Source organism: Macrotis lagotis, chromosome 5, assembly GCF_037893015.1.
Source record: "Macrotis lagotis isolate mMagLag1 chromosome 5, bilby.v1.9.chrom.fasta, whole genome shotgun sequence".
Lineage (NCBI taxonomy): Eukaryota > Metazoa > Chordata > Mammalia > Peramelemorphia > Peramelidae > Macrotis > Macrotis lagotis.
The window spans coordinates 11,855,378-11,881,595 of record NC_133662.1 but is presented as its reverse complement, the minus strand read 5'-3'; the positions used below and the strand labels follow the sequence as shown (position 1 = coordinate 11,881,595).

General features: G+C 36.0%; 1 protein-coding gene across 3 annotated transcripts in view; it reads left to right on the top strand.

The window, feature by feature from the left end:
• Positions 1-26,218, top strand: part of BTBD9 (BTB domain containing 9) — a 502,020-nt gene that overhangs the window by 374,394 nt on the left and 101,408 nt on the right. For all 3 annotated transcript variants that reach the window (XM_074236844.1, XM_074236845.1, XM_074236843.1), the window contains one exon: positions 20,331-20,438. In XM_074236844.1, the coding sequence (XP_074092945.1) occupies positions 20,331-20,438 (108 nt within the window). The remainder of the gene's footprint in view (positions 1-20,330; positions 20,439-26,218) is intronic.

Here is a 26,218-nt window from a genome sequence, read left to right as displayed (position 1 = left end):
GCCAGCTGAAGAAAATCCACAGGGTGAGATTTGCTAATGAAGCCTAATTTTATATTTGAGTCTAATTTGGAAAGTTCCAGCAGCAGCAATGTCTTAGATATGCACTCTGGTGATTTATTCATCTTTGCCTCCTCCACTCAGATATTCTCCTTCCAGCTATCCAATATCCATCACAGGAAAACACAGTTTCTATATAGGAGTTTACCCTGGTAGCTTGCCTAGAATACATTTTGAAGGATTAGTGTACATGGCAGGGAAACTGGCCCCTGTGCCTCTGAGTGCTCTGGTGAATATTCATATCAGCACCTGGGAGGGTTATTTCTAAAAAGGCAACTTGTACAGAATAAATTTCAAAGAGGGAGTATTTTTCTCTTTGACAGTCCTTCAGCCAAACAAATAAGGGAAGGAGGGGCTACTCTGTCTCTCTGTAGAGTATAGATGAGACTGAACATAGCAATCATCCTTAGAATAGAGATTGTTTTCTCCTTGTGGAGCCATTTTGGGGTTTTTACGCCTAATGAGACAGTACCATACAACTCCTGAGAAAAACAACTGCCAGTTTAGCCTTTGGCCCTGAAACCCACACCAGTTTGGTTTAATTACTTCTGTTTAGCAGTTTAAAAAGTGAAAGTTATTAATGTTGGTTGGAAACGATTGAATTAAAACTACTGATCTCAGCTTTGAAAACCTGGATCAAGGAAACTGTACTGAGCCCCCAGTGATCAAAAGAATCCCACTGAAAACATAATTAACTACTTTTTCCCCCTTGGCCTTTTAAGAAATTTGCATAAGATTTTCTTTTCTTCCCCTTCCTTGCAATCCTTCAAAAGATTTATCTTATAATCACATGTTAAATTTATTATCTTTTATTTATAAGAATTCATCACAGTCAGGATCCTCACCTTAAATGTTTGTTAGTAAGTTATTACTTTTATTGGTACAACAAGTACATACCACATAAAGAGGGCTATAATTTATTGGAAAAAATAAGTTGGATCTCAGATTTAGTGAATTGTAGTAATTATCTGGGCAGTTAAATTTTATAGCACTTGAAATTTAATATGTTTTTATTTTTCTACCTTGGAATAAAGATATTGTGATATAGAAACCTTCCTAGAAAACTTCATGTTAGAAATTAATTTTGAGAGGCATTTAAAAGGAGAGGAATTAAGGAACTGATAAATGTTAAGATTTTCACATTACATAGAGTAACAATGTAAATTCAAATGCCAGAAATTAAAGAAATTAAATTAAATTAAAATTAATAAAATTAAAGAAATTTTACAAAGAATTTAATTAGACCCTTAAAATTAAGTCAGGAATATACTTTCATATTCAGTGCTTTCTTTGCAAAGGTGGGAATAGGTAAAGAAAGCAAAGAATATGTTAGAAAACTTAGATCTGGATTAAAAAATGAAAGTAACCTGAGGTAGACCAAAACTAAAAGAGTTATATCAGAGCTGAATGGCATAAATGATTGATACTGATAACTGCTGAGAAATTAGAATATTTAGACTGGACTAGAGGTCAGTTTAAGTCTCTTTTCTACCTCCATTTCTCAAAAAGGTTTAACTGGATTACCTTAAGGTCACTGAGCTCTAACATTTTATGGCCTACTAAAGCCTCCTTCTGTTTCTGTGCTTATGTCAGGATGCTGAAGAAGTGGGCATAAAATGCTAATGAATAATGAAATGAATGAAAAAATATTTATTAAATACTTACTATGGGCCAAGCATGGTGCTGTAGGTATCAGGAAATGCATATAGGAAAATAAGTCTTTAGTTTCAAAAAACTCACTGGGGAAAAAGCACATTTAGGAAAGTTTAACTGTAGGCCAAATGGAAAGACCCAGAAGTTGTAAGGGTACTTACAGGTACAGGTGGCAAAGACTAGGATGGCTTAAGTTGCTTCTTAAGGGGTCTGCTGCCAGTGGGAAGAGAGGAGGGGAGATCATATTAGGGACAAAATGAAGAGGGGATTCTGGATTCATTGGTTCTAATGACCATGGGAGTTCAGCGACCAGTTAAGAAGGGAAAAGGGTATCAGGAATGTTGAGTGTTGGATATGTGGGGAGGACATTACTTCTTGTCAGGGGCCCTTCAGGCCCTAGAACTAAGGAACACATAGTTTTTAGGCAAACTATAAACTTAATTTAGCTGTTGGTACTCAAAATGTGAGATTTTTTTTTTGTCTAATGATCATGTTTGGGCATGCTACAGGAAGAATTGAATCTATTTTTCTTCTTTTTACTTTTTGCAAGTCAATGGGACTAAGTGACTTGGCCAAGATCACACAACTAGCAAGTAGCAAATGTCTCGGGCTGAATTTGCTATCCAGGTCTTCCTGACTTCAAGACTAATACTTTATCTACTATACCACTTAGCTGCCTCCATAACAAATAAATCATAACTATATTTTTTGTAAGTGAAATCAAAAGGAAAAAGTTGAACTAAATGGACAGATGGTTTATAAGTTTGCCCTAGAACAGTTTGAAAAAAAAGAATGAGTTGAGAAAATTGAATTTCTCTTGACCCAAGGGCAAGAAGAAATGTAATTTCATGGAATATTTGCTTATTTTATATTTTCCTTGAAAGACCACCATGAAAACAATTATAGCTTATGTTTCAATACCTGTTGTGGAAAGTGAAGTAGAAAAATTTTACAAAGAATTTAATTAGACCCTTAAATTAAGTCAGGAATATACTTTCATATTCAGTGCTTTCTTTGCAAAGGTGGGAATAGGTAAAGAAAGCAAAGAATATGTTGGAAAACTTAGTTCTGGATTAAAAAATGAGAGAAAGTAAAGATTTGTAAATAAGTCTTAGATCATACAGAAACTTTCCATATGTGAATACTTTTTTGTGAAAGAAATTGGAAAGACACTAGATATAAGCACCATAATAACACAAAAAAGTGAAATTGATTACATTTAAACGGAATATTTTTCAACATGGTAATCATTCAGGGCCACTAGGCGGTGCAATGGATAGAGCACAGACTCTGGAGTCAGGAATACCTGAGTTCAAATCCAATCTCAGACACTTAATAAATCAACTTTTTATACAGTTAGACCACCAACTTTTTTTGCGCAAAGATAAAAAATAAGTACAAAACTGAAAAATTAAAATGAGAAAAACTCTGATATGCATTTAAAATAACTATGCAGTTTATTTAAATAAATTATTAATGATGAAAATTGTGATAATTGATGGAAAGAAAATTGTAAACACAAAATATGATCATTTCACATAAAATTTTAAGCAATATAAATCAATTTTTATAATATAGAGACCAAATAAGTATCTCTCAAACATACATCAAAATCATAAAAGATTCCTTGAAAAATGTAATAGCGTATTTCTTATACTTTGTTTTTCTTCTTTAAAGATATGATTTCTCTCTCATCACATTCAGTTTAGATCAATGTATACCATGGAAACAATGTAAAGACTAACAGACTATCTTCTATGGGGGGTAAGCAAGAATAGGGTAAAAATTGTGAAACTCAAAAACCCAAAATCTGTATAGAAAAAAAAAAGAAAATAATAGCACAAATAAAACTTTGTTTGACCCTCTGGTTATTAATTTCAAGTGAGACATAAAGATGTTGGCTATTATTATGGAGGTTATCTTACATAATGTCAAATCAAAGCATATTCCTTTAAGATAATAAATGCCTTCAGATGCTCCTCTTTGTAAATGACATTGTACTGATTGCACCAAGCCTCAAAATATCATACCACCTCCTAAATAAGAATCATCATTGCAAGAGTTTAGTCTATCCATTCTGGAAAGATTGCATGAAGAAAACTTTTTTGTCCAGTGGCATAGAGTTTGATGAATAGTTTGCAGAACTAGCCTATCCTTGCATAGATCTTTAATTGACACTTGAATAGACAATCTACTGGGCCCAGAATTAAATGGGGTGATGAAAGAAATGAGTTGGCTTGTCTTTGAGAAATTGAACTATTTTAAATGATCTCAAGCTTAAAAGGAAAACCCTTTAAAAAAAAATAAAAAAATACAATTCCCTGCTTCCATTGATGCTATTTAGATGTGGATCATGGAAGTCACTGAAGAAGCACTTGGTTTAAGTGGGTAGTCTCCAGCATATTACCAGTGGAGAAACTAATTAAGGATATCATAAAGAGAGATGTATTACCAGAAATGGGTATTGACTGGTCATGTATCAAGAGCAAAGGCCAGTCAGTGGTTTGCATGCTTCTTTTTATTTTTCTATGAAATATCAAGAGTCTTCAAGAATAGCCTTACTCACTTCGGTGGATGCCCTATGGAGAAATCATAGGAGGACATTTTCACTGGTTGTTCTCCATGCCTATAGCACGCTCTTTCCTCAGTTCCACTAGCTTTCTTCAAATCCCAAATAAAACTTCTCCTACAAGAAATCTCTTCTGGGGGCAACTAGATGGCTTAGTAGATAGAGCACTGACCCTGGAGTCAGGAGGACCTGAGTTCAAATCCTGCCTCAGACACTTAATGTGTGACCTTGGGCAAGTCACTTAACCCCATTGCCTTGCAAAAAAATAAAGAAATCTCTTCTGATTCCTCTGAATTCTAGTGCCTCCATCTTTATATAGGGGTTTGCATGTTGTCTCCCCCAATAGACCATGAGCTCCTTGAGGACAGGACTGTCTTTGGCCTTCCTTTGTTTCTCCAGCACTTACCAGGCCCATGATGACAAGAGTCATCCAGTATTAGAATGCTCAGATTGATTGTGATCTGTACTGATACAAGGGGTACTCATAATAATGAAGTCATCACAAAGAATAACAGAAATTATTGAGAGAGTAAGGAGATAGATGGCTATTTGGTAACTTATCTTTTGCCTATAACTTTACAAATGAGAAGTCCCCACCCTGTTTTCTCCAGGTTGAGAAAATACAGAAGTGCCTGGTAGCTAAATTCTGCATCTCCCACAGACAAGATTTCTTTGAAAATACTACCCAGTGGGAGAGAAAGAAACATGGAGCTTATTAAATTTCTTTAGTCCTTGATACTTAAAGCTTTTGTAAGTTCTATGTGTCTGTTCATGTATTAATGGGTGGTCAGAGAATTGGTGGGGAAAAGTGAAGGGCTTGCAATAGTCATCAGGGATGAGGGATGGCAATATCAGAGTTAGGATCCTGAGGAATTACAAGGGAGTTGATTATAGAGTTCCAAACTCTAGCCAGTAATGACATATAACTGCACCATGTGAAACATGCCCTTTTTTGCTCTCCCATCTTTCTTTCTATTTCTCTTATTCTCTTTTTTCCACTTTTCCTGTATTTTCCTTTCCCCTCCCTCTTTTAATCTGATTCTCCCTCAATTCTTCCTTTGCCTTCTTCTCTTAGACTCTATCTTCTTCTTTTAATATAGGCAATAAAGAAGAGGAGATTAGAGTTTTCAAGTACCAAGTGCCATTGTAATAATGACTACAAAACAAATTTTTCTGGTAAAGGTTAATATAATTTGACTTAAGAGATGTTGTTGATCACAAAATGAAGTTTTGTGAATGGATAGACTATCTGAAAAGAAGTAAAAATGCATAAGAGTCAGAAATGGACCATGGAAACTAGGGAAAGGAAGAGGAGTTGACTGGGAAGGAAAAATCATTGCTAAGCTCCATTAGTATTTAATTCATGACACTGAGAAAAGAAATAACTGGAAACCTATAATGAGTTATGGGGCAGGAAGAATACTGGTAAAGAGAAGGTTGAGGTTACATTCTTCAGATAGAACCTTTGTGACAAAAGCAAAGGAGTGCTTAACAGGGGGAGCAGGCTGCTAATAATAAAATGCTATGTGAACCATGCCTTTTTAGCATGAAGAGTGATTAAGAAAGAGAAGGAAGCCAAGACAGTTTGTTCCCTCTGACCCCTGAATATGAGATGATGATGATGATTAATGATGATGCCAGCAACAACTTTTATTTTGCTATATTCAGAAAGCTATTGGATGTTTTAAAAACTAGACATCTTGAGTAAAAATCTATTAAGTATAATTCCTAGACTAAACTTGGAGATTAGAGAGCTCTTTACAATATTTATACACTTCATTCTATTTCCATTTTTAATTTTACATAATTAGAAACAACATATTTGTTTGTTATATTCCCCCATTAAAAAGAAACACATATTCTTTGCCCTTTTAACATGATTAGCCTGGTCTCCCAGGAACTGGACCTTAGAGAAACTGTAGAAAGGAACCAGGGGAAAGTGTGGTGTGTTTGTGTGTGTGTGTGTGTGTGTGCCTACAGGTGATGAGGGATACATCATCTGCCTAAAGCCAGGTTGCTATATCCTCATCCAAAAATTTGGATGACACTTCAGAGCTGAATCAGGCCAACATCAGCTTAGATAAAGAGGTGTTGATGAAAGCAAGAAAGATGGCCTTGCTGTAAAGAAGGGAATTGATGATACCAAATTTAAGCACTCAGTGAAAGATCTGTAAAGGTAAGCATAGCTTAGTGTGTCATTGCTCAAAAAGTCTGCAGCATAATGAGGCTCTTTTGTTAAATTTTAAGACTATAACTGGATCATTTAAATGGGTCCTGATATTTTTGAGGTCAGAATCCAACTTGAGAAATAGAGAAAACGGGTGATTCAGGCAGAAGGTATTTGTCCACTTAAACTTAAAACAAAATTCCATTTAGACTCAACTTATTTGAAATTCATGATAACCCAGTAACAGACAGGGCTAAAGTTTATTTTTGTACTGTGTGAGAAATGGTTTCCTAAAATGAGTTAATAAGGCATAACAGATTGCTGGGTAGATGTTTGTTCCTTTAATTAAAGAACAAACTTTATGCACTTGAAAGTCACAAAACTGAATTTTTTGAATCATCAATTATTGTATGTCATATTAGGTAGGCTATTTCATTCTCTTTGTGGGTCATAGCATTTTATCTTAATAGACTATTCATAATTGTGACTTTCCAGGGATATTTATTCTATTCCTAAATTGTGGGATTATGTCTTGAAAGGGTCACTGGTTCGTTCAGTTTCTAAGAGTCTAGTAATACTGAAGTCAAAAGATAGGAAATGCCTCCTTTTCCCATTTTCTATTAGCCAACTAAAATACATTTTTTATTATTTTAAATTTTTTTACATACTTTATTGTATGTTTGCCCAGTTACATGCTTAAAAAAAAAAGCTTTAACATTCATTTTTAAAACTTGGAGTTACCAGGTGGCTAGGTGGTGTAGTGGATAGAGCACCCGGTCCTGGAGTCAGGAGTACCTTGTTCAAATCTGGCCTCAGAAACTTAATAATTACTTAGCTGTGTGGCCTTGGGCGAGCCACTTAACCCTGTTTGCCTTGCAAAAACCTAAAAAAAAAGCCAAAAACTTGGAGCTACAACTTCTCTCTTCTTCCCATTCCACTCTCCCTCATTGAGAAAGCAAGTTATTTGATATGGATTAAAAATGTGTAACCATGCAAAATGTTAACATAATAGTAAAGTTGGAAAAACAAATGTAACCCCTGTCAAAAAAAAGCCTCAAGAAAAAAATGAAAAAATTTATGCTTCAATCTGTATTTAGACACTATCTATTCTTTATCATAAGTCCTTCAGAGTTGTCTTGAATCACAATCATTGCTGAGAAAAAGGCAAGTCATTCACAACTGATCATCCTAAAATATAGCTCTTACTTTGTAAATAGTATATTTCCCATTGCATCTTCTCATGTAAGCCTTTCCAGGTTTTACTGAGAGCATTCCTGTTCAGCATTTCTTTTAGTATTCCATCAAAATCACATACCACAATTTGTTCAGTCATTCCCACTTGATGGGCATCCCCTCAATTTCCAGTTCCTTGCCACCAGGAAATAGCTGCTATAAATATCCTTATAAATATAGGACCTTTTCCTTTCTGTTCTTCATCTCTTCTGGAGTATAGAACTGATAGTAGTAGTTTTAGGTCAAAAGGTAGACATGGTTTTAAAGCTCTTTTGGCATAGTTCCAAATTGTTCTATAGAATTGTTGAATCATTTCACAACTCCTCCAACAGTGCATCCATCAATGTCTTGATTTTTGTACATCCCTTCCAACATTTGTCATTTTCTCTTTCTGCACTATTAGCCTATCCAAAAGATGTAAGTTAGTATCTCAGAATTGTTTTTAATTTGCATTTCTACAATAAATAGTGAGTTAGTACTTCTTTCATATCTTTTGATCATTTATCAATTGAGGAATAGATCTTATTTTTTTATTCTTTTTTTTAAATCATTTATTTATTTTGAATTTTGCAATTTTTTCCCTAAGGATTTTTTTCCCTAGAGGCCCCCTATTACAAAGTTCTTACAAAATTTGAGAATTGGGGGGGCAGCTAGGTGGCACAGTGGATAAAGCCCCAGCCCTGGAGTCAGGAGTACCTGGGTTCAAATCCGGTCTCAGACACTTGATGATTACCTAGTTGTGTGGCCTTGGGCAAGCCACTTAACCCCATTTGACTTGCAAAACCTAAAAAATAAAAAATAAAAAAAATTGAGAATTGGAAGGGATTTCAGCAACTATCTAATCCAACCCATACTCCAAAGGAATCCCTACTTTATAAGCCTGACAAGTGGTTTGTTTCCTTGAAAATTTCTGAGGAGGGGAAACTCACCACTTCCTGAGGCAGCTCATTTAACTATTGGACAGTCCCAATTATTATGGGGTTTTTTTCCTGACATATCTCTGTTTTTCCCTGCTTCAAAACTGCCGTAGTAATAAAACTAAAAGATGCCTCCCATCTATTCAAGAAAGACATTAAATAGATTTATAGTATTTTGGCATTTCCTATGCTCTTCACAAACTGGCTCCACCCTACTTTTCCAGCCTTTCTCTGTGATCCTCACCACCTTAGATTCCCTGGTTTTCTGCAACTTTCAGGACAAATGTCGCCTCCTCCCAGGCATTTTCTAGGTCTTCCCTCCCAATCCCCAAAGTTAATGCCTTCCTCCCAAAAAATGACCTTGTATTTCTATGCATATATTCGGTCTTCACCCTGTCCCAAAGGAACATCAGCTCCTTGGAGAAGTGGCATCATTTTGCAAACACAGCACAGCATCCATCTCCCAAGAGGGGTTCAGTAAACACTGCTGTCTCAGAACTCCCTGGCTCTGGGCCATCTAGTTACGGCTTACTTCTCCAATCGGATATTTTTTCATTATCCAACACTAAGATTGAAGGCATCTCTCTGGATACTGTGGTACCAGTTGGATGAGTAGGTAGAGGCACCTTCCCTGAAGGATCTTCTGTCTTGTACAGAGAACAAAACAAGTGCCATAGTGAAAAGCAGAATGCCTTCGGTATGGTAACAGGACAATGAGAGATGATGGTGGAGGAAGAAGGGGCCATGTGTTGGGGGAGTCATGTCTACAGCTCCTGATGCTCCCCCAGACCAAGCCCTGCCCAACACATGTGAGCACCTGTTTTGTACCAGGCATGAAGCCCAGATCTAGGAGAAAGGAAACCAAAGCAAAACAAGTTGTATCTTGAGGGAGACAACATGTGCACAGATTAGATCAGTTTATACAAAACACATAAGTAACCTTAGAAAGAAAGGCATTTGCATGGGGTGGGGTGGGGGGAGAGAGATCAGAAAAGACCTCTTGCCTCAGCTGGTATCACATGGTACTTAACTGGAAAACCAGGCATTTGAAGAGGGAGGAAAGCATCCCCTGCATGGGGGATAGCCTTCAGCTCAGTTTAAATGTTACTGTATTTTCCCCCCCTCTTAACGTGACCATCATCCAAACTGATTTGTCAAAATATGACCTTTGTATTTTCCCACTTTCATACCTTTTTATAGGTGTTCCTTCATGTTCCTCACTTCTGACTTATATAGCAGCTCAGAGTCCTCTCCTAAAGGAGGCTATGCTATTTTCTCTTTAAATTATTTTGTATTAGTCCACATTTACTTTATTAATCTTTGTCCATATTGGGTCATACAAACATGTGTAAGCTCCTTACGGGTATAGATTGTTTCATTTTTATTTTTGTGTCTCTTAATATGCAATACTCTACACATAGCAAGCATTTAATTATTTGTTGAATTTAATTGAATAAATTCAGAAAAGACCAAGGAAACCTTAATAGATATGGTACAATTTGAGGTAGATTTTGAAACATGTCTAGAATTTTAATAGAAATGTAGGAGTAATTTAAAGTGCAGGGGAAAAATCCATAAAGAAATGAGGCCCTTTATACTTTGGTCAGCCAATCATCAAGTATATGTCAATCATTACACATAGGAACTGGGGATACAGATAAAATCAATAAAACAATCCCTAATCCTCAAGGATCTTACATTCTAATAAAACAGGAAATGAAATTTAAAAGTTTTGAGGAGCTTCATCAATAAATATTTTATGGAAGCTTGGGGTCAAAGGTTTATAGTGATTTAACTGAAGTTAAAAATGGTCCTGCTGAATTTAATAGAAGATTGCTGTAGGTCATAAGCATAAATCCAACATTCTTTGTTGATAATCAGTCATTGTAAAGGTCATTAACAGCAAAGTCAGTTATACCTTCAGCTCACCCACAGAGGTTTCAACAAACTAACTTAAGTCCAGAGACTTAGTGGAATGCATTTGTTTTTGTTCTTGAAAAAAAAATGCCAATTCAGTGGTGAAACAGTAGTTGTTCAAAATCTGGCACTGAGTTAATCCCTTAAGAAAAGGATAAAAAAATCCCATTCAGCACAACATAGTTTGTCATTGCATGCATAATGCAGGCTTTCCAATTAGAATGCTACAGTTTGGAAACTTTCTTCACAGACTGATGAGAGAGCAATTATTTTAAAGGAGGGAAAATTCAGTCCACTGGGTTTGCCTCCAGTCACTTCTAACTCAAGCAACGAAGACAGGAGTTTTGAAAACATATTTGCTATTGAATTTTATATCAAAACAACAGCAAGGAGAGCAATTAGTTGCTGTAAACTGAACCCCTGGTAATCAATGGTATGCAGCCAGCCAGAGCATTTATGTAAGATGTAAGCAAAATCACATCTGCTAATCAATTTTTAAAAACCTACACTTCACTGCTTCTAAAGGAAAATCTAAAATGATAACAAAGGAAAAAAAGAAAAAAAAATTAATATCAGTGGTCATTTTACATATTGCTCATTGTATGGATTGAGGCAGCAGTCCAACATGGACTGGACCTTAATCTCTTAGCCAACTAGCACCTTTTATTCAGTTTCACTAGAAGAGAGTTTCAGTTTGTGTTTGTATATGTATGGTGTTTAAGTATTCTTGCATTGTCATTTATACCATATCCAGTCAAGTTCAGAGAAGGCCAAGGAAGAAGAGCTAGTTAGTTTTTTAGGGTTTGAGGGGGATGTTTTTGCAGATTAAACTCTGAGGAAACAATTCCATCCATTTAAGAAGGCACAACTGCTTCAGCATCATATTGTAGGTGTAAGAGATAAAGGAATAGATTTTCCTGGCAGGGAGAGGAGTGAAGGAAGTTGCTTGTGTGTTTTGTCAGTTATCTCTTAATAGAACAAAATTTCCCACACTGGGAGAAAATTTTTTCTTTTAATTTTCTTAAGTTGTACTCTATTAAATGGCATCGACCTAAAATTTAGTCAACTCTATTCTGTTTTTATTTTTGAGGAGGTATGTGACTCCTATAGCATGAATGCAGATCTAAATTTAAAAATACCAAGAAAGAGTCCCTTTTATCAATTTTAGTCTCACAAGGTTTGCTAATAGACTTTGAGACTATGGGAGCAATGAAAAAAAGTGCTAGTTATAACTTGATTCAAATCATTTCCAACTTTGTAACCTTGGGCAAGTCACTTAAGCTTTCTGGGTCTCAATTTCCTCATCTGTAAAATGATAGTCTACAGTTTATTTGCAAGGCAAATGGGGTTAAGTGGCTTGCCCAAGGCTAGGTAATTATTAAGTGTCTGAGGCTGGATTTGAACCCAGGTATTCCTGACTCCAGGGCCCATACTCTATCTGTGTAAAATGATAGTCGAACTAAATGACCTCAAAGGTTACTTCCAGCTCTAAATCTATTTCTCTTGATACTCTTTGGAAAGTTTAAGGCTCCTAGATGCATTACCTTTATTTCCGACAATATTCGAGGCCTGATGAGATCACAAGAATGATGGAATATATGTTATAATATAGACAAGCCCCAGTTGGCATACTAAAAAAAATCTTAATGGCTTGCTGGAAACTTCAGCATGGTGTCCTCGAATTCTCACTCTTCTTCATTATTCGTATTCAATCTGTTGCCAAATTTTGGGTTTCTCACCTCTATTTCTTTTTCACTGTTCACACAGCCACCACTTTAGTTCAGGATCTCGCCTCTTTTTCTGGATTATTCTAATGACCTCTTAAGAAGTTTCCTTGCTTCAAGTCTTTCCTTGTAAGTTGCCAACTCCCTATTCAGTGAATTCCCCAGGACAGAAGTTTCTGTTGACTCTTAAAGCAGTTCACAACCTAACTTCCTTGCCCGGAATGCATTTCTTCCTCACTTCTTTTGTAGTTGTTGTTGTTTGATTTTGTTTGTTTTTGCAAGACACTGGGTGGCACAGCTAAATATTAAGTGTCTGAGGGTAGATTTAAACTCAGGTCCTCCCGACTCCAGGGCAGGTGCTCTTTCCACTGTGCCACTTAGCTGACCCCTCCCTCTCATTTCTACCTGTTCTTCAGGATTTATCTTGTGAATCTTGAAGCCTTTTCTGATCCCCTCCCCAATTACTAGCACACTTCCTCCCAAAGCTATTGTTAGTGTATATGCATACATATACACTAACAATAGCTTTGGGAGGAAGTGTGCTAGTGCATATGCATGTTTGTATATACATATATATGTATATACAAACATGCATATGCATATTACTTTCCCCTAAAGAACTGAAACTTTGTGGTGAAAAAGAATGTTTTGTCTTTAAAACCTTGGTGCCTAGTGTTAGATCCAGGTCTGAGTTTCATTGTTTTGAATTTTTGAATTTTACAATTTCCCCCCAGTCTCACTCCCCCCCCCCCCCCCCGCCCCAGAAGGCAGTCTGTTAATCTTCACATTGTTCCCATGCTATACATTGATCTAAATTAAATGATGTGATGAGAGAGAAATCATATCCTTAAGAAAAAAAATAAGTTGAGAGTAAAATTACATAATAAGATAACAGGGGTGCTTTTTTTAAATTGGAGGTAATAGTCTTTGGTCTTTTTTCAAACTCCACAATTCTGTCTCTGGATACAGATGATATTCTCCATTGTAGATATCCCAAATTGTCCCTGATTGTTGCACTGATGGAATGAGGAAGTTCATTGAGATTGATCATCAACCTATGTTGCTGTTAGGGTGTACAATGTTTTTCTGGTTCTGCTTATCTCGCTCGGCATCAGTTCATGCAAGTCCTTCCCTGAATTCCCATCCCTCCTAGTTTCTGAAAGAACAGTAGTGTTCCATAACATACATATACCACAGTTTTTTCAGCCATTCCCTCATTGATGGGCATTCATTCAATTTCCAATTCTTTACCACCACGCTCAGGGCTGCTGATCTCTTCAGGGTATAGACCCAGTAGTGGTATTCCTGGATCAAAAGGCATATTAATTTATTGCCCTTTGGGCATAATTCCAAATTGCTCTCCAGAAAGATTGGATGAGTTCACAGCCCCATCAACAATGTATTAGTGATGTAACCAAGATCAAAAGAAATGTAGTAAATTGGGAAACAATCTTTACAACTAATGATTCTGACAAAGGACTCATTTCTAAAATATACAGAGAACTGAGTCATATTTTTAAAACAAAAAGCCATTCCCCAATTGACAAATGGTCAAAGGATATGCAAAGGCAGTTTACAGATGAGGAGATCAAAGCAATCCATAGCCATATGAAAAAATGCTCTAAATCATTAATTATTAGAGAAATGCAAATCAAAGCTTCTCTGAGGTACCACCTCACACCTCTCAGATTGGCCAGTATGACCAGGAAGGATAATGATCATTGTTGGAAGGGATGTGGGAAATCTGGGACACTATTACACTGTTGGTGGAGCTGTGAACTCTTCCAACCCTTCTGGAGAGCTATTTGGAACTATGCCCAAAGGGCAACAAAAATGTGCATACCCTTTGACCCAGCAATACCACTACTGGGTCTATACCCTGAAGAGATGAGGAAAAAGGGTAAAAACATTACTTGAACAAAAATATTTATAGCAGCCCTGTTTGTGGTGGCAAAGAATTGGAAATCAAGTAAATGTCCTTCAATTGGGGAATGGCTTAGCAAACTGTGGTATATGTATGTCATGGAACACTATTGTTCTATTAGAAACCAGGAGGGATGGGATTTCAGGGAAACCTGGAGGGATTTGCATGAACTGATGCTGAGTGAGATGAGCAGAACCAGAAAAACACTGTACAGCCTAAAAGCAACATGGGAGTGATGTTCAACCTTGAAGGACTTGCTCATTCCATCAGTGCAACAATCGGGAACAATCTTGGGCTGTCTGCATAGGAGAGTGCCATCTGTATCCAGATAAGGAGCTGTGGAGTTTGAACAAAGTTCAAGGACTATTCCCTTTAATTTAGGGAAAAACCAGATAGCTTATTGTCTGATCTTGTTACCTCTTAGACTTCTCTTCTCTTTAAGGATATGATTTCTCTCTCATCACACCCAATTTGGATCAAGGTACAACATGGAAACAAAGTAAAGACTGACAGAATGCTTTCTGGGGGGGGGGGGAGCAAGATTGGGGAAAAATTGTAAAACTCAAATAATATCTTTAATAAAAAATAAATTTAAAAAAACAATGTATTAGTGTCCCAGATTTCCCACATCCCTTCCAACATTGATCATTTTCCTTTCTGGTCATATTGGCCAGTCTGAGAGGTGTGAGGTGGTATCTCAGAGATGCTTTAATTTGCATTTCTCTAATAAGTAATGATTTGGAGCAGTTTTTCATATGACTATGGATCGCTTTGATTTCCTTAGCTGTAAATTGCCTTTGCATATCCTTTGGCCATTTCTCAATTAGGGAAATGGCCTTTTTTTTTTTTTGAAAATTTGACTCAGTTCTCTGTATATTTTAGAAATGAATACTTTATCAGAAATACTAGTTGCAAAAATTGTTTCCCAGTTTACCACATTTCTTTTGATCATGGTTACAATTTGTCTGTGCAAAAGCTTTTTAATTTAATGTAATCAGAATTATCTAGTTTGTTTTTAATGATGTTCTCCATCTTTTCTTTGGTCATTGGTCATAAGCTGTTTCCCTTTCCATAGATCTGACAGGTAAACTCTGCTTGATCTTCTAGTTTGCTTATGATACTGTCTTTTATGTCTAAATCCTGTACCCAATTTGATCTTACCTTGGTATAGAGTGTGAGATGCTGGTCCAATCCAAATTTCTGCCATACTGACTTCCAATTTTCCCAACATTTTGTATCCCAAAAACTGAACTCTTTGAGTTTATCAAAACTCTTTGGGTTTATCAAACAGCTGATTACTATAATCATTTCCTACTATTGCACCTGAACTATTCCACTGATCAACCACTCTATTTTTTAGCCAGTACCAGACAGTTTTGATGACTGATGCTTTATAATATAATTTTAGATCTGGTAGGGCAAAACTACTGAATTTCATTGTTGCCTCATACAGCTCCATTGATTATCCCTTCCTAAGGACATGAATCCTAATGGCCATAAAAAGTATAAACAATGCCCAATCTCACCTTGGTGATTCCTCCCACCAAAAAAAAACACATCCTCCATGGAGACTCCAAAGATTCCCAGTCCCTATAGAAACCATACTTCTCTGACTCCTATATCCAGTACCCTATACTTGGACCCTGCCCACCATTCCTTCAATAAACAGCTTTGTATCGCTTCCATTTATAGTGCCATCTTCCTTTTTACTGAGGCTTCACCTTTTGACCTTTCATCTAGTATATAATTGTTTTATGGAGACCTTTACGCTTTAAAAACATTCAAATAAAATACCTAATAATAATACTTTTGAATTATTAGATGCAGATATCCTTAAATTATGATACACACATTTGGAATTTTTATTCTTAAAATATATTCATTAGCAGGTTATGAGTAGTTCATTTTAGCTAGAACATAGTATGTGTGAGAAACTGATTAGGTAGGTTAGAGGAAAATTCTGAAGAATTTTAGTACCTGGCTAAGTACTTTCAAATTAATTTAAGTAGGCATTAACTATGGAATGAATTTAACCAGCTGAGGGACATGATCAGATCTACATATAAGGAAAATTAATCTATCAGCTATGTGAAAGATGGGTTAGGTAAAGGTAACAGTGGTGATGGGGTAGATGAGGAGACTATTGCAATAGTCTAGGTGACTATTAATAATGTCCTGCTAAGGTAATAAGACTCTAAGCTAGGATTGTTTCAGTAGAAATGGAGTAGAGGGGATAGATGAGAAGGAGATTACCAAAGTAGAATTCATTAAAAGCCCACATCAGCCTAGTTGATAAAAGCGACAAATATATAATCTATAATAAAGAGTAAGATTCATTGATCAATTAAGAAACACGATCAACATGATGAAAAACAATTTGATTTCTGTTTGGCAAAAGCGTATTTTATTAATTTATTAGAGTTCTTTTAGGGAAAAGTATTCAAATAGATAAAGAAGTGCCAAAAGATTTTTGTCCTAGTTCTAACCCAACTTTAAAATACTGAATCACCTTGGGTTTGAAAAATGTTATATATTGAAGCAAGAATTGATTTACAGACAAGAAACAAAGTATTCTTTTATACATAGAGAACCGTCTAGATTATTGTTGTTCTTTGTCCTTCTTTCTCAGAGGACCTAGTTACAGAGAATTGCGTAGTGAAAGTTTTTAAGTGACTTAAGCAAGGTCATGTGTAGCCATTATGTGCCAGAAGCTACCTGCACCCAGGTATTCATGACTCCACAGTCTGCTGTCTAACACATGTTGACTTCATCTCATAGTCTAAAAATAAGTGTCAAATAAATTCATAAATTCATACCATTTTGCTTCTGAAAGAAGTTGTATAATTTAAAACTTTGCTTGGACTGGAAAGGACAGTGATAATGATAGAGAAAAACAGAAGAGGTATCACAATACTTTGTTGTTCAGTTTTTCAGTCATGTCTGATGTGATCACATATGGAGTTTTCTTGACAAAAATAAATTAGGGTGATTTACCATTACCTTCTCTACTGGTTTTAGGCAAATGGAAGTTAAGTAATTTGTCTAGGGTCACACGGTTACATTAGTATCTTAGGCTAGATTTTTAACTGAAGTCTACCTGGCTCTTCACCCAGCACTTTTATTCACTGAATTGCTGCCATGATCCTGGAAAAGGTTAAGTTTCCAAAAAAAAAAAAAAGAATATAGTCTGCAAACTATGAGTTTGACATACTATATCTGAAAAAAATTTCTAGAACATAATTTTTAAATTGATAGTTGGTAAGCATCTAGGAAGGCGAAGAGGTGATTACAAAGAGCTGGTCTGGCTTTATTAAGAACACATATTGAGAGAATAACCTCTTTTCCTTTTTTGACATAATTGTAAAACTAATATATGAGAGTAATGATGTGAATATAACTTAATCAAATGAATTCAGAACTAGTTGGATGGCCAGAATCATAGAGTAGTTATTCCAGGTTTAATGTCTTTATGGTAGAAGGTCTCCAATGGAATACTCCAAAACCCTATGTTGTTTAGCATCTTTATCAGGGTTTAGTGAATTACTTATGAAATTTGCAGATAATGTCAAATTGGTAGGGAAAGCCAACAGATTGGATAACAGAATTGAAATTCAAAAGAATCTTGACAATAAATAGCTTGAACCAAATCTAAATAATGTGAAATTCAATAAAGTTAAAGACTAGTCTTGCATTTGGGTATACAAGAATAATCAACTTCATAAGTATAACTTCGGGAAGGCCTGAAAGCAGTCATTCTGAAAAAAGATCTGGGGGTTTTGATGAATTTCAGGCTCAATGTTAATCAGCAGTTTGTCAAAACAAGCAAAAAAAATACTTTCTTCTTGGAATGTGTTAAAAGGGGCAAGGCTTCCAAGCATATCAGACCTTAATCACAGTGTTACATTAAGTTCTGAGGACCTTGGTTTCAAAAGGATATTGATAATTTGCAGAACAAAAGAGAGCAAGCAGGGTGAAGAGCTTTGAGTCCATGTCTTATGAAAATTGGTTGAAAAATCTGGGCATATTTTGCTTGGAGAAGAGAAAATACAGGAAAGAGTTGATGGCTGTCTTCAAATGTTTGCATATTGTTATGTAGAGGAGGTATTAGATGTGTTTTGTTTGACCTCACTGGGCATAAACAATGAAACAAGTAAAGGTTTTGAAGAGATAGATTTAAGTTCAATAACAGAAAATTCCCTGATAACTCCAGCTGCTGAAGCAGAATGATATATCCAAAGGGGCTGTGAATTCAAGATGAACAAGCATTTGTTGAGAATGTGATATTGGGAAAGACTAGAAGCAGAAGGGATGGCAGAGATTGAAATGGTTAGTGCCATGGAAAAACAAACATGAACTTGGAAAGACTTCAATAAGAGAGTGGAAGATAGTGGGCCTAATAAACTGACCAGAGAAAGAAATTGATTTGCCATCCAAATTCAAGTCACTATTGAGAGGCATAAACAGGACTAAAAAAAATAGAACTGAAATCGTCTGACCGTTGGACAGTTCCCTTTCCATTATAGATCCATAATGGCTATTAAGGGAAAACATGATAAGAGTGATGTCAAGAACCACCTTGCCTTTGAATTTGCTCTTGCAAATGACAGATCCAAAACAGTGGTTTAAATAGATTAGATTATTGGTCTCACCCTGAATTGCTCCTATCTGTGGAGCAATATCAAAAGTCAAAATTTTTGTATACTCAGCTTCCAGATAAGCAGTACTTGTTTTGATGTTTTTGTTCTTTTAAACCAGAGACACTGTCTTTGGGACCATGTATTAAGACTTTCCCAAGACTCAAGTTTAGGTAAAACTTTATGGATGGGGGCAGCTAGGTGATGCAGTGGATAGAGCACCAGCCCTAGAGTCAGAGGTCCTGAGTTCAAATTCGGCTTCAGACATATATAATACTTAGCTAACTGTGTGACTTTGGGCAAGTCACTCAACCCTATTGCCTGGCAAAAGAAAAAAAAACTTTATGGATGAAGAAGAGTTGGGAAGTTCATGGTAAAATTATACTAAATGTCACAAATAGAGGGCAAAAGCCTGTGATGATCACCATTGGTGGTTTTTTGGTTTGTTTGCTTTTAGTTTTTAGCCTTGGTGGGTTTTGTTTTTGGGGATTTCTTTTATCTCTTAGGATTATTTAAATTTTCCATCCTGGGTATTTGGAATGAATGCCTAAGAATCATAGGGGTGGGCGGCTAGGTGGCACAATGGATAAAGCACTGGCCCTGGAGTCAGGAGTACCTGGATTCAAATCTGGTCTCAGACACTTAATAATTACCTAGTTGTGTGGCCTTGGGCAAGCCACTTAACCCCATTTGCCTTGCAAAAACCTAAAAAAAAAAATGAATCATAGGGGTAAGTCAGGTCCAATTTCATACTCATATTCAGCTGGCTTACCACCTAGAGATGAGAGATTCAGAAAACAGAACTGTGGAACAGCAGAAAATAAAGCATTCCCACTGATCTTCTTTGCCATCTGTTCTTGGAATATCACTTTTGCCTCAGTGGATTATTGTAGGGTTAATAGTTACTGATGAAACCCATTTTATCACATTTAACCATCTATATTCCCTCTTTCTTCTTTTTTTTTTTTGGAGGAGACATCCCTTCCTTTTACCTGGCTATTTATTCTCTAGGTATCTTATCCTGATAATATTATAGGGAAGAATGGGTCTCTGTAAATACGGCTGTCCTCCATGACTAAAACCTCCAGAAGCACAACCAGATGAGGAAGTCTCTTGTTTCATGAACATCTCCCTGATTTTCTCTATTTTTTTTAAAGTGTTATTGATGCTTCATGTTTTTATATCTCAGTCATTTCCCAGTAACCCTTACCCCTACCTTAGATCCCTTCTTTATAATTAAAAAAAAAGCTAAAAAAAAGTAGACAAAAAATGACCATTTCTAGAAGCCTACAGAACATGCTGCACCTATAATCTACCATTTCTCTATGGAAAGGAAAGAAGTATATATTTTATCAACTATTAATTATATATGATTTTTTGAGGTCTTTTAGTATTTGGTTACTTTTTTAAAGTTACATTGTTGTAGTTGTGTGTATTGTTCTCATAGTTCTGCTTTCTTCACTCTGCCTCAGTTCATACAAATCTCCAATTTTTTGTCTATTCTGATAATGTCCTCTACTCTCCTCTCTGTTCAGGTTATTACTTTGGGACTGTGATGATCGAAGCTACAGCTACTACATTGAAGTTTCTACCAATCAACAGCAGTGGACTATGGTGTCAGACAAAACCAAACTGCCCTGCAAGTAAGTTATATCCTTATAGAAAATATGAAAAGAAAAATACAATCTCTTCTGTTCAGTTAGGCATTTTCAATTAGTGAACATTACTAGAATGAACAAATTAAAAATGATGACCCAACTAGTTTGTCTTTCCCTGCCTAAATATTTGTTTAATTTTATTGTCTGTTTTCTTATTTTAAAAGAATTTGCTATGATGGTGCTCATATTTATGGGACTAATTCCAGAACCTTACTGTTACTCTCATTGATTCCCACATTAGTGAGGGTCTTTACTACCTTTAATTGTTCACATCATCTCTTTGCTTTTTTAGGGCTTATGTTACCTTCTAAACCACAGAGATGCCCTGTAACTTAAGAGGTCCCTAGGAGATACCAAAAGGCCTATAGAAAGCTTCAGAACTAAATAGAGATATTTGATACCCAGGACATCAGGGTTCCTCTTGCAGAGTAAAGTTGAACATCTTGTTGTAAACAAAGGGAATTGGAATGATTCTTGAAGGTTTTGATTAGCCTAGGATTTGCTGCTTTAGAAAATTTTCCACACTTTTGCTAAATTAGCATGGAGGCTTTGCCTCCCCATATATGAAATTGGACTTTGTAAAGTACTAGGTGCAGAATTCATCTAGGAGCAACCACCACCAGCTCATGAATATATATGTAGTATATGCATGTGTATACACATATATAGATACACCCATAGTGACTTAGACAATTATTGTCACTGAAGTAATTTTAGGTAAAGCAGCAGACTGCTTTGGGAAGGTGACTATAGGCCTTGTAGTTCTTAATCTGGGATTTGTGAATTTCTCAAGTTTTTTTTTTTTAACATGTAGAAAACTATATTCCACTACAATTGGTTTCTTTTGTAATTCTGTTTTATGCATTTAAAAACTTGATTCCAAGAAGGGTTCCATAAGCTTTACCAGATTGACGAAAGGGTCTGTGCCTCAAAAAAATTTAGAATGCCTGCCCGAGAAGTCTGTTCCACCTAAGCATTCTGAAGAAAATTTCCTTTTGTGCTACTAAAGGTTTTATTTTATTAAAAGCATAGGGTTTGGAGGTGGGGCAGCTAGGTGGTACAGTGGATAGAGCAGCAGCCCTAGAGTCAGAAGGACTTGAGTTTAAATCTGGCTTCAGATATTTAATACTTAATTTAGCTGTGTGAACTTGGGCAAGTCACTTAATCCCATTGCCTTGCAAAAAAAAAGCAGCATAGGGTTTTGTGTTTTTGTTGGTTGTGTGGGGAGGGGGGGTGGGGGGAGTAGGGATTCCTATTCAATAATTAAGGACTTACACTTGGAGAGAGAGAGAGAGAGAGAGAGAGAGAGAGAGAGAGAGAGAGAGAGAGAGAGAGAGACCGAGACCGAGAGAGAGAGAGACCACTATTTCCAGGGATCAAGGGATACTTTATGGGGGAAAAAAATGATACCTAAACTGGGCTAGCAAGAAAGAAAAGATTTAAACAGTTTTATTAGTTCAGAATTGAGATATTACCAGGGACTGAGGTTAAGGACAGAGAGAAAATGGTTGGATTCCAGTTGTGTGGGATATTGTGATCAAAGAAGTACAAGAGAACAGCATACATTTTAGTAATGGCAAACTGTCCAGTTTGATCAAAGCATTTCCATAGACCCTGGCTTAAAATCTTAATTACCAGATAAGTTCTCATTTCCCTAGTTACATTTCTTATTTTTAAAAAAGCAGTATTATAATCCCACTGTTATAGCTTAAGGGCATCTGCTCATTATTCCCTATATACAACTTCCCCTTTTATGCCTCTGCAATCATTTCATAGGTATATACTAGATTGTACATGCTTCAAGAGGGGAATCTAATCTTGTCTTTTTATCTCCGTATTATAGGACTAGGCATATTATTTTAGTTCTATAAGGGTCTGTACACTAATAACATATAATATTTTTGCATTTAATTTAAATGATTTTGATTTTTTTCTTTGATTTGGAAACCAACTCATTTATTAAATTGCCTGGCAGTAGTTCTGCATTAAGTTGTTTTCATCTTTTTTCTTTTTTCATTTTTTCTTCCCCTAGTTGGTCGCTTTGAATATTATGTTTTTAACTTTTTGTTCTTTATCACTTTAGATATTACAGCAATGAGTGTTTTTACAAATTAATAAATAAATAATACAATAGAAGAACAAGATTAGTAAGAAAAAAGCAACTGGTTATTAACACATTAAAAATCAATGGAAGGGCAGCTAGGTGGCATAATGGACAAAGCACTGGTCTGGAGTCAAGAGGACCTAAGTTCAAAGCTGACCTCAGCCACTTAATAATTGCCTAGCTGTGTGGCCTTGGGCAAGTCACTTAACCCCACTGCTTTGCAAAAAAAACCAAAAAAAATCAATGGAACTGGGGGCAGCTAGGTGGTACAGTGGATTGAGCACCGGCCCTGGAGTCAGGAGGACCTGAGTTCAAATCCGGCCTTAGACACTTAATAATTACCTAACTGTGTGATCTTGGGCAAATCATTTAACCCTATTACCTTGCAAAAACTTTAAAAAAAAAGAAAGAAGGAAAAGAAAAATCATTGTAACTGGAGCATATCATTTCATGATTATAGGCATAACTTAAATTCATCATGCTTCCCCTTTTCTCTTTAGTTGCTGAGAAATGTGGTAGAAGATATGTAGATGATATCAGAAGAGAATTTTTATATTTTAACAAAAATACCCTAGAACAGACCTCAAGAGATCATGGAACTATATTTGAAAATTGCAAGCTATCCTTTATTGAAAATAAAGTTCATGAGTTGTGGTTTAAATGGAATTTTCTAAGTTCTCAAAAGATCATCCTATCAATTTCCCTGCCTCTCTTAAGTATCTCACCTAGCAGGATCTAGCCAAAAGATTTTCTTTTAGCTTCTACTCATATAAATCATAGATAAACTTATAAAGCCTTAAACTGAATACACTGCTGTACTGAAAGGTCTAATTAATGTCCAAATATTGTGGAGTAACCCTAAATGCGAATATTTAGCTTTAGATCCCTTGGGACACACACTTTTCCTCAAACTTCAATCTGTTTTCTTCCTTTGCTTTTTTTTTATGTTTTTGCAAGGCAAATGGGGTTAAGTGGCTTGCCCAAGGCCACACTGCTAGGTGTCTGAGGCCAGATTTGAACTCAGGTACTCCTGACTCCAGGGCCAGTGCTCTATCCACTGTACTACCTAACTGCCCCCTTTCCTTTGCTTTTTAAGTCTCGGCATGTATGCAGTCAATTTTTCCTTATGATTAGTAGTTACTCTGCTTTTTCTACCAAAGTGTATAATACTTGACCATATTGATCTGTTTTAATTTTTACCATTCTTTAGGCTTGTCTTACTCAAAATAAATTTTGCTTTTCATGGTGTTAGTGATTTCATGAGCCACATACTTGACTATATATAGTTTTCGGTTAAAATAGTAAGAACCTAATATTCCCCATTAATTGTTGTAATTTTTTAAATTATGGAATCTAAGTCTATTGTCTAGGCCCACTAAGTATTATTATATAGTTGTTTTTGGACTCCTTCAAATTTTCCTCCAAACCAAATCCTCTAAGTTCATAATCCAAACTGCTCTAGTTAAAAGGTATCTTCTATAGCTCTTGATTTTGTTGATTTAATGAAGATATTTTGGGGCAGCTAGGTGGCACAGTGGATAGAGCAATGGCCCTGGAGTCAGGAGTACCTGAGTTCAAATCCGGCCTCAGATACTTAATAATTACCTAGCCGTGTGGCCTTGGGCAAGCCACTTAACCCCATTTGCCTTGCAAAAAAACTCAAACGAAAAAACCTAAAAAAAATTTTTTTTAAAAGAAGATATTTTGTTGTTGATTAAGGACAACTTAACTAAATTAATCTCATCCCTTAATTAAGGGAATTTTGTTGTTGATTTTTAAAAAGACATTTGTCCTTGCCATTATTTGAAGAGTACATACTGACAGAATTATTTACACACCATCTGCAGAAAAACTAAAAAAATGTTCAATTGATTTAATAGATTATTGGTATCTTTAAGTTACCTCTCCCATACATTGTACTGATCCCCCAGGTTGTTTCATTAAAGTGGGAACTCAAATGATGTTCTCCATATGACCATTATCTTCAGACTCCTGAGAGTCAGTTTATAATTGTGGAACTATTCCCCTTTGTTTTTGTCACAAACTTCTGCTCCTGAATTTTTGGTTCATATTGGACTTAAAGAACTGCTGATTTAATGGATCACACTTTTTTTTGGAAGCATCTAATCCATAGTCTACTTCTGCAACATCCTACTTTTAGAAGGGTTCCCCTCCTATACATAATATGATTCCTAGGAAGGGAAGGTATAAACATTTGGGGAAAAACTTCAAAGAGGTATCTTAAATATAGCTGTACTCTAAAGCTAACCCTCACAACTAAGCTTTCCTCTGAAATGTCATTCAGGCTGTCTTAGGTGGGCTTCACATCCTTCTCTGGTGTCCAGGGCTCTGAAACTTGAGCACTGTCTTTGGGATTTCAGAATGAGGAGTCAATTTTCTTGTTTTAAGTGCTGCAGGGGCTGAGGACAGCAGGATAAATTAAAGGTGGAGAGTTACAGCCACAGTAAATTCCATCAAAGTGCAGCAATATTGAAAAAGGGAACATTTAAACCCAAACAATTTACTTTGCCTGCAATTTTTTACATCCTCTTTCTTTGCCATTCTCAGCTACATAGTTAAGAAGGCCTTGTTCTTCCCAATTCCGTTTCTCAGATTGTTTAAGATCTTCAGTTTGTAACAGGTTGGGAATGTGTATGGGAGACTGGCAAGTGAAACAGAGAAGCAATCACTTCATTTAGCTTGGTGATACTTAAAAAGAGATTTTAATAGAACAGGGCTCTTTAACATTGACACTACCTTAGGTACTCAGAGTTCCTTTTCAAGGATATTTTAAACTTCAGAATAAGACTGTGGTGTTATAATACCAAATACTAGCCTGAAGAATCATTTTCTCTTCATAACCTACAGTTAAAAGCAATGCAAGCTCCCCCTAGATTACTACCTCTGCATGCAGAAGGAAGAACTGGGAGATAGAGCATGTGGAATAGAGTTATTTATGAGGTTTGGAGTGTTGACTTGCTTGCTGTCATCTCGAAATGGAAGCCAATTAATAGACTCTGGTTGTGTAATTGTCACTTTTAAAATGCTAGATGGAGGTTCTGTTTTTCTCTTTTCAGATTTAATTCTGTTTTTCTCTACATGATATGACAGTAATGAAAAAAAGTCATGTTCTGTTCTTTTATTAAAAAGGAGAGAAATGGGCAAACATTTGTGATGTTTGCCAGAGTTTTAGGACTTGAAGAATAAAGAACCATGTACTGTTAGAAGAATCTGCTGACAATAAATCCAAAAATTCAGAAGAAAAATAGAAAGCATAAGGCTGGTAAGAGTCAGGTTTCCAAGTTAATGATTAAATAATGCTGACCAAAACTACTGAATCTGTCTTCAGAGAGCCATATTTGTATTTGTAAGCATTTTCTTGCTCCTTATCACACCATATCACTTGGCCATTGTTAACTTGGCTCAGGTTTGGAGGGGCTAGATAGATAGTTTAGTTAAAATATGGCCCTCCCTAAACCTTCTCTCCTCTCTAGTCACACCTGAATGTTCAAAATAGATTTGTTTTTGTGACCTTTTAAAGGGGAGAATGTCCATGAAGAGAAAACTCAACATTACATAGCTTGTCAGATTTTTTTAAATATATTAATCAATTTTGTATAAATCAGTGTGATTAAAACCAAATATGGAGTGTGGTTAGTCT